Below are 17,455 nucleotides of genomic sequence, written 5' to 3'. Positions count from 1 at the left end.
GAAGAGCTCCAGAGGGTGTGGCCTAATCGAAGAGCACCAGAGGGTGTGGCCTAATCGAAGAGCACCAGAGGGTGTGGCCTAATCGAAGAGCACCAGAGGGTGTGGCCTAATCGAAGAGCACCAGAGGGTGTGGCCTAATCGAAGAGCACCAGAGGGTGTGGCCTAATCGAAGAGCACCAGAGGGTGTGGCCTAATCGAAGAGCTCCAGAGGGTGTGGCCTAATCGAAGAGCACCAGAGGGTGTGGCCTAATCGAAGAGCACCAGAGGGTGTGGCCTAATCGAAGAGCACCAGAGGGTGTGGCCTAATCGAAGAGCACCAGAGGGTGTGGCCTAATCGAAGAGCACCAGAGGGTGTGGCCTAATCGAAGAGCACCAGAGGGTGTGGCCTAATCGAAGAGCTCCAGAGGGTGTGGCCTAATCGAAGAGCACCAGAGGGTGTGGCCTAATCGAAGAGCACCAGAGGGTGTGGCCTAATCGAAGAGCACCAGAGGGTGTGGCCTAATCGAAGAGCACCAGAGGGTGTGGCCTAATCGAAGAGCACCAGAGGGTGTGGCCTAATCGAAGAGCACCAGAGGGTGTGGCCTAATCGAAGAGCACCAGAGGGTGTGGCCTAATCGAAGAGCTCCAGAGGGTGTGGCCTAATCGAAGAGCACCAGAGGGTGTGGCCTAATCGAAGAGCTCCAGAGGGTGTGGCCTAATCGAAGAGCACCAGAGGGTGTGGCCTAATCGAAGAGCACCAGAGGGTGTGGCCTAATCGAAGAGCACCAGAGGGTGTGGCCTAATCGAAGAGCACCAGAGGGTGTGGCCTAATCGAAGAGCACCAGAGGGTGTGGCCTAATCGAAGAGCACCAGAGGGTGTGGCTTAATCGAAGAGCTCCAGAGGGTGTGGCCTAATCGAAGAGCACCAGAGGGTGTGGCCTAATCGAAGAGCACCAGAGGGTGTGGCCTAATCGAAGAGCACCAGAGGGTGTGGCCTAATCGAAGAGCACCAGAGGGTGTGGCCTAATCCTGGCTTAATCTAAACCCTGTCTGTGAAACCAGGCCACATTGTTCTCATTGGTCATGCGTCTCCTAAGCACAAACACACACTGTATATTTCAGTGTGTTGTGCCCAGAGCAGAGGTGACTGGTTGTAGAGTGTATTCCAGCCGTTAGATAGATGTTGATTACAGCAGCTTATGCTAAGGCTCATATCACAGTGTTATCGTTCCAACAGACAGAGAAGCGAGCATCATGGGAGAGAGTTCACAGACCGAGACTCAAACATCATCATCAGAGTCGTCCTCTCCATCTTCATCCGTCACTCCTCCTGTTTTCATCTCCTCTCCTCTTCCTGAAGCTGAACGCTCCACTGGAGGTCCAGGCCCAGTGTCTTCCTCACGGGGAAAACGGCCAGTAAAGAGGAAAGCAGACCCTAAAGGTGTGTGTGTGTGTGTGTGTGTGTGTATTTGAGGATGTGTGGATTTTTTAAATATTTTTTGATATATGAATCTTTATTTTGCACTGTGACACAGTTTTAATCAGCTGAAAGTGAATATTTTGGTAAAACTTTCCAATAAGGTTAACATTAATGTATTTACTAACATGAACTAACAATAATACATCCGTTACAGTATTTATTAATCTTTGTTAATGTTAGTTAATAAATATACAGCTGTTCATTGTTTGTTCATGTTAGTTCACAGTGCATTAGCTAATGTTAACAAATACAACCTTTGATTTTAATAATGTATTAAATGTTGAAATTAATATTAACAAAGATTAATAAATGCTGTTGTTCATTAGTAGTTCATGTTAATTAATGACCCTTATTATAAAGTGTTTCCAATATTTGTAATGTTTTTGACAGCGAGCTCTTCCGTGTAATCATCATACGGCACCCGAGCGCTGTCCTGTTGACCTGAGTCTATTGTTCTCCTCATTTGTAAGTCGCTTTGGATAAAAGCGTCTGCTAATTAAATAAATAAATAAAAATGAAGATTTAGGATCCATCTTATTTTGCAACATTTTTTTATTTGAATATGCGAGACTTCCGATTTATCTCTAAAGAAGAATAACAAACTGAAGTGAATGTTGAACTACATGTGCTGTGAGCCAGTGTGCTTGATGATGAAATTATATAATAAATGATTATTATAAATATTTATAATTAATAAATTATAATAAATTATATAATGTATATGTAATGTATAATGTAACCGTTAAAGGTTTGCACACGACTGCTTCTGTACAGGAGACCAATGAGTCTGGAAGCCAAACGCACTGAAGGAACCAATGGTTACATATACAAAGTGAAATATATGTGTGTATTTAAACTACATATTTGTGTGTTGCTTTAATCATTCCCCGTATTCATACGAACCATGAAATATGAAATTAAGCATTTCAAAAACATCAATCTAAGATGTAACTTGAGGAAAAATAGATCTCTACTTTATCATGAGCATGTAAAAGACAATAAAAACAGACTTAAACACGTGTGTGTGTGTGTGTGTGTGTGTGTGTGTGTGTGTGTGTGTGTGTGTGTGTGTGTGTGTGTGTGTGTGTGTGTGTGTGTGTGTGTGTGTGATGGGAATTCCCACGTCTCAAAACTGGTCATTGCCATATTACTGTAACGTCACTGAAACCGGTTCTGTTGTTTACACTAAGTTAAATTTAGATTTTCATTTTAAATTGATGTGGTTTATAATGTTTAGAAGATGTTTGTTGAACTTGTGTCTGTTATAAATGATAACCATATCCTTTAATGTGTTTCAGAGTGTCCCATCATGCATAAACACTCGGCCGTATCCCCCACACACACATCTGGAGGACGAGACTCCGGGAGGTTTGTTTCATGAAGCATTTAAAACCTCTGAAATAATGAACAACAAAAACACACTGACAATAACAATATTATGTGTATGTCGAAAAAAAACCAAAAAAACATTACCAAATATACTCAATAATTAATGTGAGGTTTACGTTTTCATATAATTCATGTTATAATGTTCAAATGTGGATTTTAATAAGAATTATTTTACTTCTTCATAACAGTGGTCGTGTGACAGAAATAAAAACTGCAGGTCCATATATTTCAAAATTGTATTGATAATATTGGAAAGTATTACAGTAAGGGTCATTAGTTAACATGAACTACTAATGAACAATTCTGCTACAGCATTTATTAATCTAAGTTAATATTAATTTCAACATTTACTAATACTTGATTAAAGTCTTGTTAACATTAGTTAATGCACTGTGAACTAACAATGATTTATATTAACTAACATTAACAAAGATTAAGAAATACTGTAACAAATGTAATGCTCATATTAATTACATACATTCATGTTATTGTAAAGTGTCACTGATAATATAGTGATGAAGTTAATCATGCTGAAGCTGTGTGTTCTTCTGATGTTAGACTGTGTAGTGTTTGGCGTTCAGCAGACGTGTGACTGAACCTGCGGTGATTGAGCTCATGTTTCCCGTGTTCGTGAGGAGGCGCTCTCGCTCTGGACGGGGTGTGTGTTATCTGACCTTCACTGGAGGAAACTACACACACATTTATTTAGAGAAACATAATAAACATAAAGTTGCCGTTCGATCAGTGACACTAAAGTCTGATTGTCAAGCAAGTCAAATAACAATCTCATGATGTTTGACAGTGAAGTGCATTCAATATCAGATTAATAAATACAAACTTTTGTTATTTAATATCGTAAGTGCCGTAGTTACACACATCTCTACAGACAACACTAGCTGTGATCTCGACACACCTTTACGAGCTTTTTATTTTTATCTATTCTTTAATGTTTTCAACCACTCTTAGATTCAAGCATTTACTTCATCAAGCCTTTGTTGAGAACGGCATTGTAGTTCTGTTGTCTTGAACAATGAGAATATAATATATTATATATATATATAATATATTCTGAACACAAACCCAGATCAGTGGAAGATCTGTTGCTGTCCGACACACTCTGAGTGCAGTGTGAATAATGACATTTCAAACGATTACATTATATAATGTACAAAATACATGATATGGATTATGTTTTGAAACCAATAAGTTACCATGGTATAAAAAAATGCATTCATACCTGAAAACTACAGTCTTATTGTACAGTATTTATATTCCAGTAACACTTTATGCTCTCTTACAGCGGGAAAAACTGGGAAAACTCCTGGGAGCCAAGTGAAAATATGCAAAGTTCATCCTGTGTGTGTGTGTGTGTGTGTGTGTGTGTGTGTGTGTGTGTGTGTGTGTGTGTGTGTGTGTGTGTGTTGTAAAGTTGATGCCTTGTATGATAGTTGCAGAGACTCTTTCATCAGTTCTGGTGTATTCTTGTGTTGTGTTTCTGAAACTGCTTTGGAAAGCACATTGTCTTTCTGTTTTCTGTGTTTGATGACTGACTCACAAAATGTTTTGAAATTGGCACTGGCTCTGTTTCTTCATATACTCTTGATTTTTAAGATTGTTTATAATTTGTCATTTAAGAGCAAACATATATATGCACTGCGACTAAATACATTAGTGATGTGTTTACTGCTGAAAAAATCAGATTAAGCCATGTTATTATTATTCATTTTCCCTAAAGCACCTATTAGCCCACAGTCAATGTGTCTGTAAATCTATAATCAGTTAGTGTGGACTGATTTGACCTAAACAAATAAATTAATAAACTTACATTAATCATCAGTCATCAGTCTATCTCTGTTTTATATTATCATCATTAATGGATAGCATGTATTTAAACATGTTTTTTACGTCTTTACTTGTATGTGTTTTTGTATATAGTCTAAATTCCCATGCACTTTAGTGATTTTAGCCTGTGACCAGGACTTTTATTTTGGTGGGGTGCTGTGACGTCATAAGGCTGCGCCGCGCTCCGCTGTGAATCTGCTGAAGAAAGGTTTGTGATTTTTAGACATTTAATGTTTTCAAATAGATATAGTCCCTTCAGACCGTTCTATTTGGTTTAACAAGCACTGCGAATTTATTATTTAATGTGATATAATGCTTTATATGAAACTTTTATGAGCGTTATTTCTGTGAGTAAACACACGAGTAACAGACGAGGTGTGTTTGATATCGCCCTCTTTATCGTGAATCAGTTTAAACATGAATTCAGTCTTTGGTAGAAGTTGTGATGGAGAAACTCCAAGTCAACTGAACCAAATGCATATATCGGAGTGCTTCACTGAGAAGAGTTCATGATCTGCAATACCAGAGGCTGCAGTTTCAGCACCGCATAAACACTAGTTGAGTTTGGACTAGCAGTTTTACAGCACTTAGGGGAGAGTGGGGTGAGTTGTGCCAGTTTTTACTCAAAGTGACTTTAAAGTGAGGCCATGGCAGTAATGCCTTCAACTTAAGGATGTACATGTATTTCAGGATGTTGTGCATCCCTGAGAATAATAACTTTGGATCTGAAATAAATTGTTTCAGAAATATAGCTTTTGGGAAAAAAGTGGTCTCATGGCACAACTTGCCCCTGGTGCGGGGGAAGTTGTGCCTTTTGGGGAAATATGTTGGGGTAAATTGTGCCAGTGCTTTCTGAAGTAAAACAGAACATTTTACTGTTATGATCCGTATGCTATATGAAAGCAAGACAAATTCAATACAAAATTACTCATTTAAGGTTTATTTAGATATTGTCACCCTGGAATACCATAGCATGCGTTTTTCTTACTATGGTCAATTGCATAGGGATTTTGTATTGAACATAACTCTGGATCACAGTGTCACAGAGACAAGGGGGCGGGCTCATTTTACTCAGACGACCAATCAGTCTCTCAGGATCATTGTGAAGCTATCAAGCTACGCCCTAGCAACCATTTAGAGCACCATAGCAACACAATATATGATATTTGTGAATCATTTCAGGCAAAAAGGCTTTGGCAATAGATACCTGTTGACATAGCGCTGTCTGTCAATTATGTAACATATAAGAATAAAGTGACTGGGCTAATTTCTAAACATCCTATTGTGACTTAGCCTCTTAAAAACTGAATAAAACTTCTCTTTATTAACAGTGCAAACTCAAAACTGAAATCAGTGTTAGCTAAATTAAACAAATAGCAGGCAGGCCTAAGTCAAACAATGATGAGGCATGCCCATCTCCTCACTTCTCAAGATTATCCCCTGTGAGTATGTAGGTCTCTAGGTGGTCTGGATCTGGCACAACTTACCCCAGGCCCTTTGGCACAAATCACCCCAGACCCACAAGTTTGAATAATTAGCATGATCCAGCAGTTAAGAGCTAACATCATGCTAACTGAATAGACTCATTGTGTAGCCTACTAAAGCACTAAAACATGTGTGAAATGTTTTCAAACTTGTCTATAATTGTTCAGACACTACAATCAAAAAACCTTAATCATAGAAAATTTACTTTGAAAGGGAAAAAACATTTTTTTGCACTAAAATTTGCTTAACTCTCATGCCATGTATCTCTCTTCTTTGGAGGATGAGTAAAAGTGATTGCTTTTCAAAATTATGTGGTCACATGACCAAATTATTCTATGGTTTTCCAGAAACAAGGGGTGGAACTACTTCCCCCCCTGGCACAAATCACCCCACTCTCCCCTACTGTTCAATTCTGTGTTTGTGTTGATAAATTTAAGCAATTGAAACAGTAAATTGTAACTGAAAATGCATATTAACCCTAACCATAACAGTTGGTAACCCTCTTGGTTTATTTAACCTAATTTGTTTCAATTAAGTTAGCCCATATATTCTGTTTTTAAAAGTGCATTTATTTAAATGGTTTTTCGAATAGCCCCTTTCATGCGCTGTAATAGAGCTGGTTGTAAAAGTAGCCTAAACGTTCTGCAATGAAGTAAAAAGTGCATGATAAATAAAGTTATTTTCTCCCCCCAAAAATAATTGTGTTAATGAATCGTTTGCGTATCGAATCCTTCTGCTTTACGTTTCTACTTCACTAGAAAATACATAATGCCCACCTATGGCCCTGTCCCAAATGGCACCCTAAGCACTCGTGGTCTTCCTACGAGTCCGCACTTTCGTGACGTAATGCCGCTTTGACTGTCGGGAAGAAGTCCGCATCAGTGCGCGTCGAGGGCAGGGGGGCAGGGTTTCATATTTTCTTGAAGCTTCCCCAGGCGCCGCCATTGATTAGCGGACCATCACCTGCTGTTAGCATCCCATTGACTCCCATTCATTTTGGCGTCACTTTGACAGCGAATAACTTTACATCTGAGGCGTTTGAAGACTCCATTTGTCCATTATTTATTTCTAAAGAAACAAGAAAATGTATAAAAGGCTCCATTACCTTGTAGCTTATGTTATGGCCCCGTAGAAGCAGTTTTTGTAAAACTAGGCTAACGATTGCGTTATAACCACGCGACTCTCTGTCGCACAGTAGAGAGATTACCGTACGGACAGGAGGAGAAGCTCGCAGGCGATTGGGGGGACGTGGAGGCACGCTGTGTCCAGTTTATATACTGTCTATGGTCGAGGGCACACGTCGACCGCACAGGGGGCGGAGTCCGCACAGACTCGCGAGCACTCTTCTGAGGCCTAAAATGACAAATGGGACACCCTACGGTCTCACAGACTTAACGGACACGCACGCGGCTGACATTGTAAGTCCACAAGACCGAAAGTGCATATGAAGTGTGCCATTTGGGACAGGGCCTATATTATACGTTGTCCGCCCGCGCTCAGCTTGACAAGCCCACAACACGTCACTTTACTGACGGCGACTTCTCAAATCTCTGAGCTCAACGCATTCGCAAAACGCTTGCTCTAGAAAGATGGGTCAGTACCCAGTTTATCTGGACCATCTTGCCCCTCAGAATAGGGGTGGGCGATATCTCGATATTTACGATATATCGAGATATTTTTTAAACTCGATATGGATTTTGACATATCGTATATATCGATATATTGTTTATATTTAATTCTGATTTCGCCAATTTGCTTGTTTGCCTTCTGTGCTGTGCTCGCGCTCGCCCCCGCAATCCTCCGCCTCCTTGCTTTTGTTCCCCCTCCCCTCGCGTGTTGTCTCATTCAACCAAGTCCCCCGAGTCCGGTCAGGCACATCAATCTTTCCCCCCCCAGCGAGTGCTTGAAGTGCATCAGAAACAGCGCGCGCGCGATCAGTTGTTGTTGGTAATTTTTTGTGTAGCGTCGCCTCTCGCCGCATTGCTTTTGTTTGAGGGCGCTTAACACACTCACACTTAACATGCTCCCCTGTAGAAACGGGCCTGGCAGCTCGCGCCAGGTCTAGACACGGTGAAAGTTTCCTGATTGTGACGGATGGCCGAATTTACATGACACATTATTAGCATTAGCCTAAGTTACCTATTCTGCTATATACAGTGTCAAAAAGAAGAGAAGAGGATAAAGGTGGATAAAGACAGAGGTAAAGCGATGTAATGAATGAACATTTTATCTAATTGCATAGTAGTAAGATACTGTAATTTAATGGCAGTTATTTTTACCTTAAACTTTATGCTAGCAGTTGTTCTGAGTTCTCCAGAGGCCCCAGACAGTGTGATTTTGTAACAATCATGTCAATTTTTAGATGCATTTTTATCACTTTTTTTTATTAATGTTTTACTCTACAGTTGTGCAGTTTTGGGGGGATATATGGCATTTTCTTTTTATTTATTTGCCAAAATTAGTAATTTAGATATTTCTATACAGGTTTATTAAAAATAGTGCAATATGTATTATTTCTTCCTTTATTTTACAGTTAAATTATTATTTTTGTATACAGGGATTTTTTTCTTTTTTTAATGTCGCAGAAGCACTTTGTTCCTACATGAACAGCCTACCTATTTGCACGTCAATAAAAAAAGACTGTGGTATTTGGCATATTTGTTTTTGCAGTAGTTTTTGGGGGGTTATTTTTCCTGTAAAGATATCGAGATATATATCGTATATCGAGATATAGCAAAATATATCGAGATATATTTTTTGCTCCATATCGCCCAGCCCTACCTCAGAATCACAAAATCACAAAGCTATTTTCTGTCTATGAGTCTCTGCTTCATTAGCCGCTTCTCATCTTGTGTGCGACCGACTTAAAGTGCAGTAAAAGGTAAAAATTATGATAATAATTTAAATAATATGAAAACACACCAGTTTACAACATTAAAAGCAAGTGTAGCAATGTTCAGAGGAAGGAAGGAATAAGACAGGCGGGAACTTGCGAACGTTCAACGTATTTTAATAATCATTCAAATAAATAAACACAAAACGAAAGTAAAGACGGCAGCCCCTCACGGACGACTGCCACACACACACCATGAAGCCCAGGCCTGGTCCTCTCTTGTCCTTCACTGTCGTCGCTCCTCCGTTCATGTCAGATGCGAGGCCGGTGCGCGGGGGACGCTCATCAGGAATCGCTGAACGCAGTTGCTAACGTATGCACTAGGGTATTTCAACTTCAACTCTTATTTATTTATATAGCACATTTAATAGCAACATTGTTGCCCAAAGTGCTTCACGGTTATAATTAAAACTTAAATACATAAAAACATTTACCAAGCCTAGCAAATTAAGGCATGACTACACACTCTTAGACATACACCCTCACACAACTGAGATCAGTGTAGAAGATTTTTACACATTACTTCTGGAGAGAAATAGCGCAGACACTGGACAAAGATGAAACTCTCCAGAGCGCGTGTGTCGACCGCCTGTGTTCACACACACTATCAGATGCAGTATACTTTGAAAGACGATGCGTTCGACTGTACACATACGCTAGAGTGTGTGTGAAGAACGAAGTGTGATTGGGGCTTAATGTGGAAAGATGAAGCTGAACCTGCAGACTCTGGTATTGCAGGATTATACGATTGTGACCTTCATCTGCTGGTCGAGATGGTGTAAATGCAGCGGAAACACAAACACACTTTTACAAACCAACTGCAATGTTTTCATGAAAGTTTTATCCATTTAATTTAGTCTATAAATTATAAGAAGTGTAAGTATAATTTCATTCTTTTATAAAATTGTAGTTTTTGTAGTCAGTTGATTGTAGTCCATTAACTCTCCCTCTGACTGACTCCCTCACCAGTGCGCTGAACTACTGAACTAGAGCTGATTGAGACGCTCTCAGAGGAGAAAACTCCTGGAGAAACATCTGAGATCCACGTCACACTATTATAAAGATGGCGTTGATTAAACAGGAGAGTGAAGACCTGAAGATTGAAGAAGTGTTCAGCGTGAAACATGAAGAGACTGAGGAACAAACAGGTTAGTTTCATTCAATCCTTATTCAGACAATGCTAGATGAGGACAGACATGTTTGTTGAGGTCACATGACCAGGCTAATACTAATGTTGCTTCAAGAGCCTCTGAGAAACTCATACTTCCATGTTGGGCATTCATTACTATGACATGTAGCACATTAAATTAGGAAAATAATATGGAAATAGCCTAAACAAAACCATTATTCTGTGTAACATTAAACCCCATATAGTATCTATACAAATCACATCATGTAAATAGGAAAATGTTGGCGTTATTTTGTCACTTATTGGGAGCAGTATGCTAGCTGGAGCCGCTTACCTCCAGTCTTTGTGCTAAGCTAGGCTAGCGGTGGGTGTGTCAGACAGAGTTACGGCACAGAGATGAGAAGGGTGTGTGTGGACTTATCTAACTCTGGGGGATACGGGGAATAAGCTAAATCCCAAAAAGTCGGCGTGTTCCTTTAACTCGGCTTGTCTCCCGCATTATGCCTGGTTATACATTAGGGGCTTTAGGACAAAACGGGCTCTATCTCATTTGAATGAATGTGTGTAATTTGGTGGCCTATCTAAATATAGTTGGACATTAAGGGAGTAGGTCTGGTTAAATGGTTAGTAAAGACAGAAATGTTATCATTGAACACTTTCAGAAAATGTATCAAAGTTTGCAATTAGAGGGATTCCTCATTGAAACACATAAGGTGGGCTTAAATGGTTCCACAGTGAGTACTGGTGAAAAAAGACAATGCTTTCCTTTAAAAATGTAAGATATGTTTACAAATACATGCATGGAGCTTAAATATACTGTGGACTAAGTATCATTGTGTATATATGAAATATTATGTTTTTTTCATTCAGGGTTAGCTTGTGTTGGCTCTAGTTTGCATGCGTTTTGTAGCACGGTACCATTTAAGCCCATCTTTAAAAAAAGTTCATTTATGAAAATAAGGTTCTCTACAAAACAATTTATGATGTATTTATTTGTAAATTAATGTAAAATGAATCACAGAACATGTATTATTTGCAGTTCACATGCTTAATTCTTTGGCAGTCTATCTTTCTGTAAGGTTTGACCTAGAGATTAGCTTTGAACACAAGCTAATAAAACTCATCTTTCCATTTAAAGGAAAATGATATAAAATGATAAAGTAATATTTGTTCATACACAAAAAACAATACATTTAGCTCTTATCTGGCATAATATCAATGTAGTTACCAAAGAAATGGCTGAAAATTGCAGAAATGTGTTGATTTCTGAAGCGTCCCCAAACACCAGTTTTGGGGGGGGTGTGTGTGTGTGTGAGGTCCCCTGAGACAGCATGTGGGTGGGGCTAACTCAACACCGCCAAATGGGATTGCTAAGCAATCAAAAATGCCAGGGAAGTAACAAATCACTGGATTGGTTAAAATAATGAGCAGCATAAAATATTATTTTCTCTTTTTTTTATTTGACTTCAGAGTTGAAAGTGGGCTTAATGGGTACACTTACCCTATAGCTTATGTTACATGATCATATATTCTGCCATATAAACAGCATAGAAACCAATCAAGCTGACAATGCTAACACAATTTGACTATGGTATGCCTCTCTTTGTCAGTTCACCATCAAGCAGTTCAAATATTGCTCTCCCAGTAGACTCTTGATTCACAAATCACAGCTACCCTCCCTAGACTGGCGTTAAAAGTCTTCACTACAGTGGGGTACATTTTTATGTCCTCCATATCTGTGCTCCCATCTGTAGCCAGGCTGTGTGGAGAGTGCTTCATTGCTTCTGTAATGCACTCCTCCTCATGCCAGGCCGGTGTCTTTACTATGGCAGTGTCTTAGCTCTGCCACAGCCAGACTGTTTTGCTATCTCAAACGTCGGGAAACATCATCTTCAACAGTGGCCCGGCAGGGTCTGCGGCAGCTCATGTGTAAAGGGTTTCTGCGCGGATTGGTCTCAAATCCTGTGGTTGTAAGAAGAGTGAGTTAAAGGGTTAGTTCACCCAAAAATGAAAATTCTGTCAGTAATTACTCACCCTCATGTTGTTCCAACCGCGTAAGACCTTCGTTCATCTTCGGAACACAAATTAAGATATTTTTGATGAAATCTGAGCCATGTCTCACTCCTCCATAGGCTGCTATGTGACCGAAACTTGCTGGCCCAGAAAAGTCATTAAAGAGATCGTTAATGTAGTCCAAGTGACTCCAGTGGCTCAATCTTAAGTTTATCAAGCGACGAGAATACTTTTTGTGCGCAAAAACAAACAAAAATAACGACTTTATTCCACTTTTCATTTCCTTCTCTCTCGACCTCTAGTTGGTTCGCGTAGTGTTTTTGCGCAGCGCGTCTGTGTTACACGTCACCACGTAGGCTCACTATTGGCCGACGCCGGTCATGTGTGTGATGCGTGATGACGTGCAACACAGACGCGCAGCGCAAAAACACTACGAGGCCCAGAGAGAAGGAAATGAATAGTAGAATAAAGTCGTTATTTTTGTTTGTTTTTGCGCACAAAAAGTATTCTCGTCGCTTGATAAACTTAAGATTGAGCCACTGGAGTCACTTGGACTATATTAACGATCTCTTTAATAACTTTTCTGGGCCAGCAAGTTTCGGTCACATAGCAGCCTATGGAGGAGTGAGACATGGCTCAGATTTCATCAAAAATATCTTAATTTGTGTTCAGAAGATGAACGAAGGTCTTACGCGGTTGGAACAACATGAGGGTGAGTAATTACTGACAGAATTTTCATTTTTGGGTGAACTAACCCTTTAATTCTAGGCACTGAGTCTGTAGCAGCCACAATTTTTAAATGTTTTTTTCCCCTCCACCTGCCGTCGACAGTCTGCAAACACACACACACACACACTCTAAAGCCTCTCTTCATGATTTTAGGTTAGACTGTAAAAGTGATTAGGCAAAACTATGATTTCACCAGATTCTAAAATATCACTTGCTCTGCACTACTACGCTATACTACTTTCAGTACACCTGCTTAAAAACAGTTTCTTCATGATCAATATTTATGTTATGTGTGCTGATATAAACTGATATCCATAAATTAATTGCATTCAATTGTTTAATTAAACGGTATCCAACCATTCATATGATAGCTACATTATTACCTGTACATTATAGTCTGTCCCAAAACACTAGGCCTATAGTAGCCGTTTCTATAAGATTACTATAATATGTGATGCGATCTGGGAAACCCGTCAGATGCCGCGCTGGTACGTTTTCAGTAAGGTCTAAAAATAGATCGAATGTCAGGTTTTTTATTTTTTTTTTTGTCAAATTTGAGTTTTCATTAAAATATTATTCTATAACATCTTGTCTATCATCTCTGAATATTTCTTGGCAAAATTCAAGGTTTTTATTTTTTATTATCTAACGTTATCGTGAGATGCGGAGGGAGCACAAGAGAACAACGGAGTCTGAAGCAGCTGCTCGCTTAAAAGATCTGACTCGCAATCGCCCAATTTCAAAACCGTTTTCGTTTTGAGTTCGTAAGCTTTCGAATTATACCTAATCTATGATGATTACTGAAATAAAAAAAGCAATAAAAAAAGAGCGCCAGTCGTCCCGCTAGCAGGAACCGCGACAGTTAATTAAACCTGTTTTTCTCAAAACTCTGTTCCTGAAAATCATAGCGATCAGCCGACTTCAGATAACGATGAAAGAAATAAACCCAGATTTGGAAAGGGCTTGAACCCAGCTTTAATATGATATCAAAACCTGTAATAGGTTCAATTTCATCATGTGGTGGGTTTTCCCCGATCGCATCACATATTGTTGCAAAATTGGCCTACTATACGATAATTCTTTTTCAAGAATAACATTTTTTAATAAATTAATTCATTTCACAATTTCACCTTTCTACATCAAACCCGTTTACCTTTGCAAGCACCGTCCTCCCTTGGGGAAACCAACCAAACTAAACAGGAATGAGAGAGGAATAACACTTGCTTTCGTTTTGCTATCAGTATAATCATTAGCCGATATCCCCGCTTGACATTAAAGAGGAAGTCGTATTTCACCGTATTTTGATGTCAAAATGCGAATCTACAGTGCAAAATGCGTACAGGTTGGCAGGTCTGCATCATATTCTGGTCTGGGGCATTATTGACCATCATTTCAACAATCTCGCCAGTGGTATGATTAAACCAGTGACATCTGATACATATGTACACATACAGAGGATGTCAGTTAGTCCAGACTCATCTCTACATTCACACACCACATCCAGAACTTCTCTTATCATTACACTTTGTTGTTCGACCTCAGTAACACACCTATTCGTCTAATCAGACCATGAATTTGCCAACCCTCTTATAAAGCTCTTATACCTCTTATTTGTTTCTGCAGACTGATCTCATGAAATGGCGTATGTATGACACGCCAATTCGTATTTCCATTTTTGGCGTGTTATCAACACGCATAATCGCTTTTCAGCGTGTTTATCAATGCCGTTGATTTACGTTACATTACTGTATATAAATATATATGACCTACCCCAACCGCGTCCCTAAACCTACCCATCACTCGGGTTAATACCATTTATGAGTGTTCCCCTACCATCCTAGGAAAAAAAATATTGCTCCCCAGATGTAGATATACATTTTCCTCCGTTTCGCTCGGACATTTAACGGCGTACACATACACGCGCGTGGACATACACGCGGAAAGCTCAAAATGCGTATAAATAACACGCCATTTGACTTGAAAGTGGCGTGTATGTTTACGCAAAGTCATGATGTCATGTTGGTTTCTGGACATACTGGTATTAAAACGTACCATGCAACAGAAAAAAATGTTCAAAAAGTAGAGCATCCACTGCAAATATTTCTATTTAAATTCATGTAATGTTGTAATTTCTGCATAATGATTTCATGAAATTTCAGCGCTGAACTGCATTAGTGAGAGTGGCATATTTAAATGTGTATATTAAATGCATTGTTTACTTTATTTATTCACTCGTACTAGTAAAAGCGTGCGTACACACAGTCTAGAGTGTCCTTATGGTACGCACATATTTACACCTAGTTTATATTTTATAAATCCTGAAATGTGCGTGGACAATTCTGTACGCATATTTCTATGGCCATTTTGTGTACGCAACGTTTATGCATCAGGCCCCAGGTGTACACTTGAATGTGTCTCTCTCATTTACTTCTGAAGCGATTGACCAGAACACTTCTTAATGCCAGGTGTAAACAGGGCCTTTGTTGGGTTTGATGTTTTGCTGTGTGCCATTTAACTAGGGTTAACTTGTTTTTGTTTTGCTTTAGACCCAATGCTGCTGAAAGAGGAGAGTCAAGAACTGGATGAATCTGAAGTTAAAAATGAGTTTGAGAAAGATCATGATTTCGAAACTGGAGAAAAATCTTTTAGTTGCTCAATGACAAAAAAGGTTTCCTCACGAAAGACAAAAACTAGAAGTGATCTCACCTGCCAACAGTGTGGGAAAAGTTTCGCTCGAAAGTCAAACCTTGAAGTCCACATGAGAATTCACACTGGAGAGAAGCCGTTTACCTGCCAACAGTGTGGGAACAGTTTCATCCGTAAATCAAGCCTTGACGTCCACATGAGAGATCACACTGGGGAAACCCCATTCACCTGCCAACAGTGTGGAAAGAGCTTTAATCAAAAATCAAACCTTAATATTCACATGAAACTTCACACTGGAGAGAACTCTTTCACCTGCAATCTGTGTGGGAAGAGCTTCTCACGAAAAGAAAATCTACAGATTCACATGAGAATTCACGACGGAGAGAAGCTGTCCACATGTGAGAAGTGTGGGAAGAGTTTTTCACTAAAAGGACTCTTTAAGGACCACATGAGAATTCATTCATGTGCCTTTATGGTGGAGTGACTCAACATAAACAACCCTTGAGATTCACATGAAGATTAACACTGGAGAGAGGAGCATTTCAGTGTGACGCCTATCAGAGAGACTTGAAACATCATTCGCAAACCTTTTCTCTTAAGATACTTTAATATTCTAAGTCTGCCAAGAGATTTAGAAAAATCACCTGTACATTTACTCTGAGGGAAAGTGAAATCTTGTTCAGTGACAGAAAAATATATATTTTGCCATCATACTTGCAGATACCCTTGTCTTGGCAATGTTTTATGCCACTAACAAATGTTTGTGAAATTAAATTTGCTTTCATTTATTCAATTGTTCAATGCATCAGATAATCTTCTGTCTTGCTGTGAAATGCTACAATGTAAATGGAAAAATAACAAATAAAAGAACGTGCACTGAATGATTTGATTCCTCTTCAGTGAGAGAATGCACAGGTGAACATTGTTTCAGTCGTGACTTGAAAATGCCTACGTTTAGAGTGGATGACGACATCAGGTATTTGTCTCATCATGCATGTTTCAGTATGCCTGTTCTGGTGAAGTATGGCATGTCTGTGAAACGCATGTGCCGTACTTGCTTAAAGGAAGTTTTAATTGGTTTAAATGTAATGTAAATGTCTAAGCACTCTTGTGTTTGCCTGATGAGGCGCTTCCTTCAATGTCGTCTTTTGCTTTCTCGATCCGGTATCGTTGATCAAGTTTGGCTGATTGTACTTAGGCAATTATCTGATCCGTGATCTGCAGAATTCAAGTCACTATTAAGAGTGAAGTGTGAATTATGAATTATCGTCTGGCTCGTAGTGTCTTAGTCCTGTATCAAATGTTTTTGTTTAATCAAGTTTTAGTCAAATAAATATCTGGTCATTTTAGTCTAGTTTTAGTGAATGCAAACTTTGTTGCTGTGAGATTGTTTCGTTTTTTCCTATCAGTATGATCATATGCTCATAATTCAGAAGATGGCTTGATTGAAATTTGTGTAAAATATATTGTATCCTTATAAGAAATCATGACTAAACTTTTAATTTTTATATGAGCAGGCAAACGAGTTCAGATCAAGAAAAGAAGAACATGTTAAACAATTTCTTTCAAGCCATCCATCTCTTTCTTTTCTTTTCCGTTGAGAGTCTCGGTTCTAAGTTAGGTTTTGCTGCCAAGTTTCGGTCAAAGATTCGACAGCAAAGCCTGCTTCCAACGTCAAAGACTTTCCATCCATCCGCCAACACACCACGTGATTGTGACCACCCCGGGAAACCCCCTTTTCTAGTGGCCAACAGAAGGAAATCCCCAAAGCAAAGACAAACGCAAGTAGCCTCCAGACTCTTAGGTGAACTGGTGCTTTGATATAAAATGTAATAACCCGCCTAAGAAACGATAGAAGGGTTAAATTAAT

The 17,455-nt window shown here is 39.3% G+C and overlaps 1 protein-coding gene across 5 annotated transcripts in view; it reads left to right on the top strand.

The window, feature by feature from the left end:
• The window catches only part of LOC308692746 (uncharacterized protein), a 33,436-nt gene extending 16,970 nt beyond the window's left edge, over window positions 1-16,466 (top strand). For 2 of the 5 annotated variants that reach the window (XM_081369075.1, XM_081369074.1), the window contains exons 8-13: window positions 1,217-1,420; window positions 2,758-2,827; window positions 3,407-3,506; window positions 4,149-4,898; window positions 10,038-10,216; window positions 15,486-16,466. In XM_081369075.1, coding sequence (XP_081225201.1) covers window positions 1,217-1,420; window positions 2,758-2,827; window positions 3,407-3,440 — 308 coding nt within the window. In that variant the 3' untranslated portion in view covers window positions 3,441-3,506; window positions 4,149-4,898; window positions 10,038-10,216; window positions 15,486-16,466. Of the gene's footprint in view, window positions 1-1,216; window positions 1,925-2,757; window positions 2,879-3,406; window positions 3,507-4,148; window positions 4,899-10,037; window positions 10,217-15,485 lie in introns of those variants that run through there. The other 3 variants (XM_081369076.1, XM_081369078.1, XM_081369077.1) reach the window with 3 other exon arrangements.
• Window positions 16,467-17,455: the final 989 nt, after the last annotated feature.

Source organism: Scardinius erythrophthalmus, assembly GCF_964197995.2.
Source record: "Scardinius erythrophthalmus genome assembly, chromosome: 6".
In the NCBI taxonomy this organism is placed as follows: Eukaryota; Metazoa; Chordata; class Actinopteri; order Cypriniformes; family Leuciscidae; genus Scardinius; species Scardinius erythrophthalmus.
This window is presented reverse-complemented; position numbering and strand designations above follow the sequence as displayed.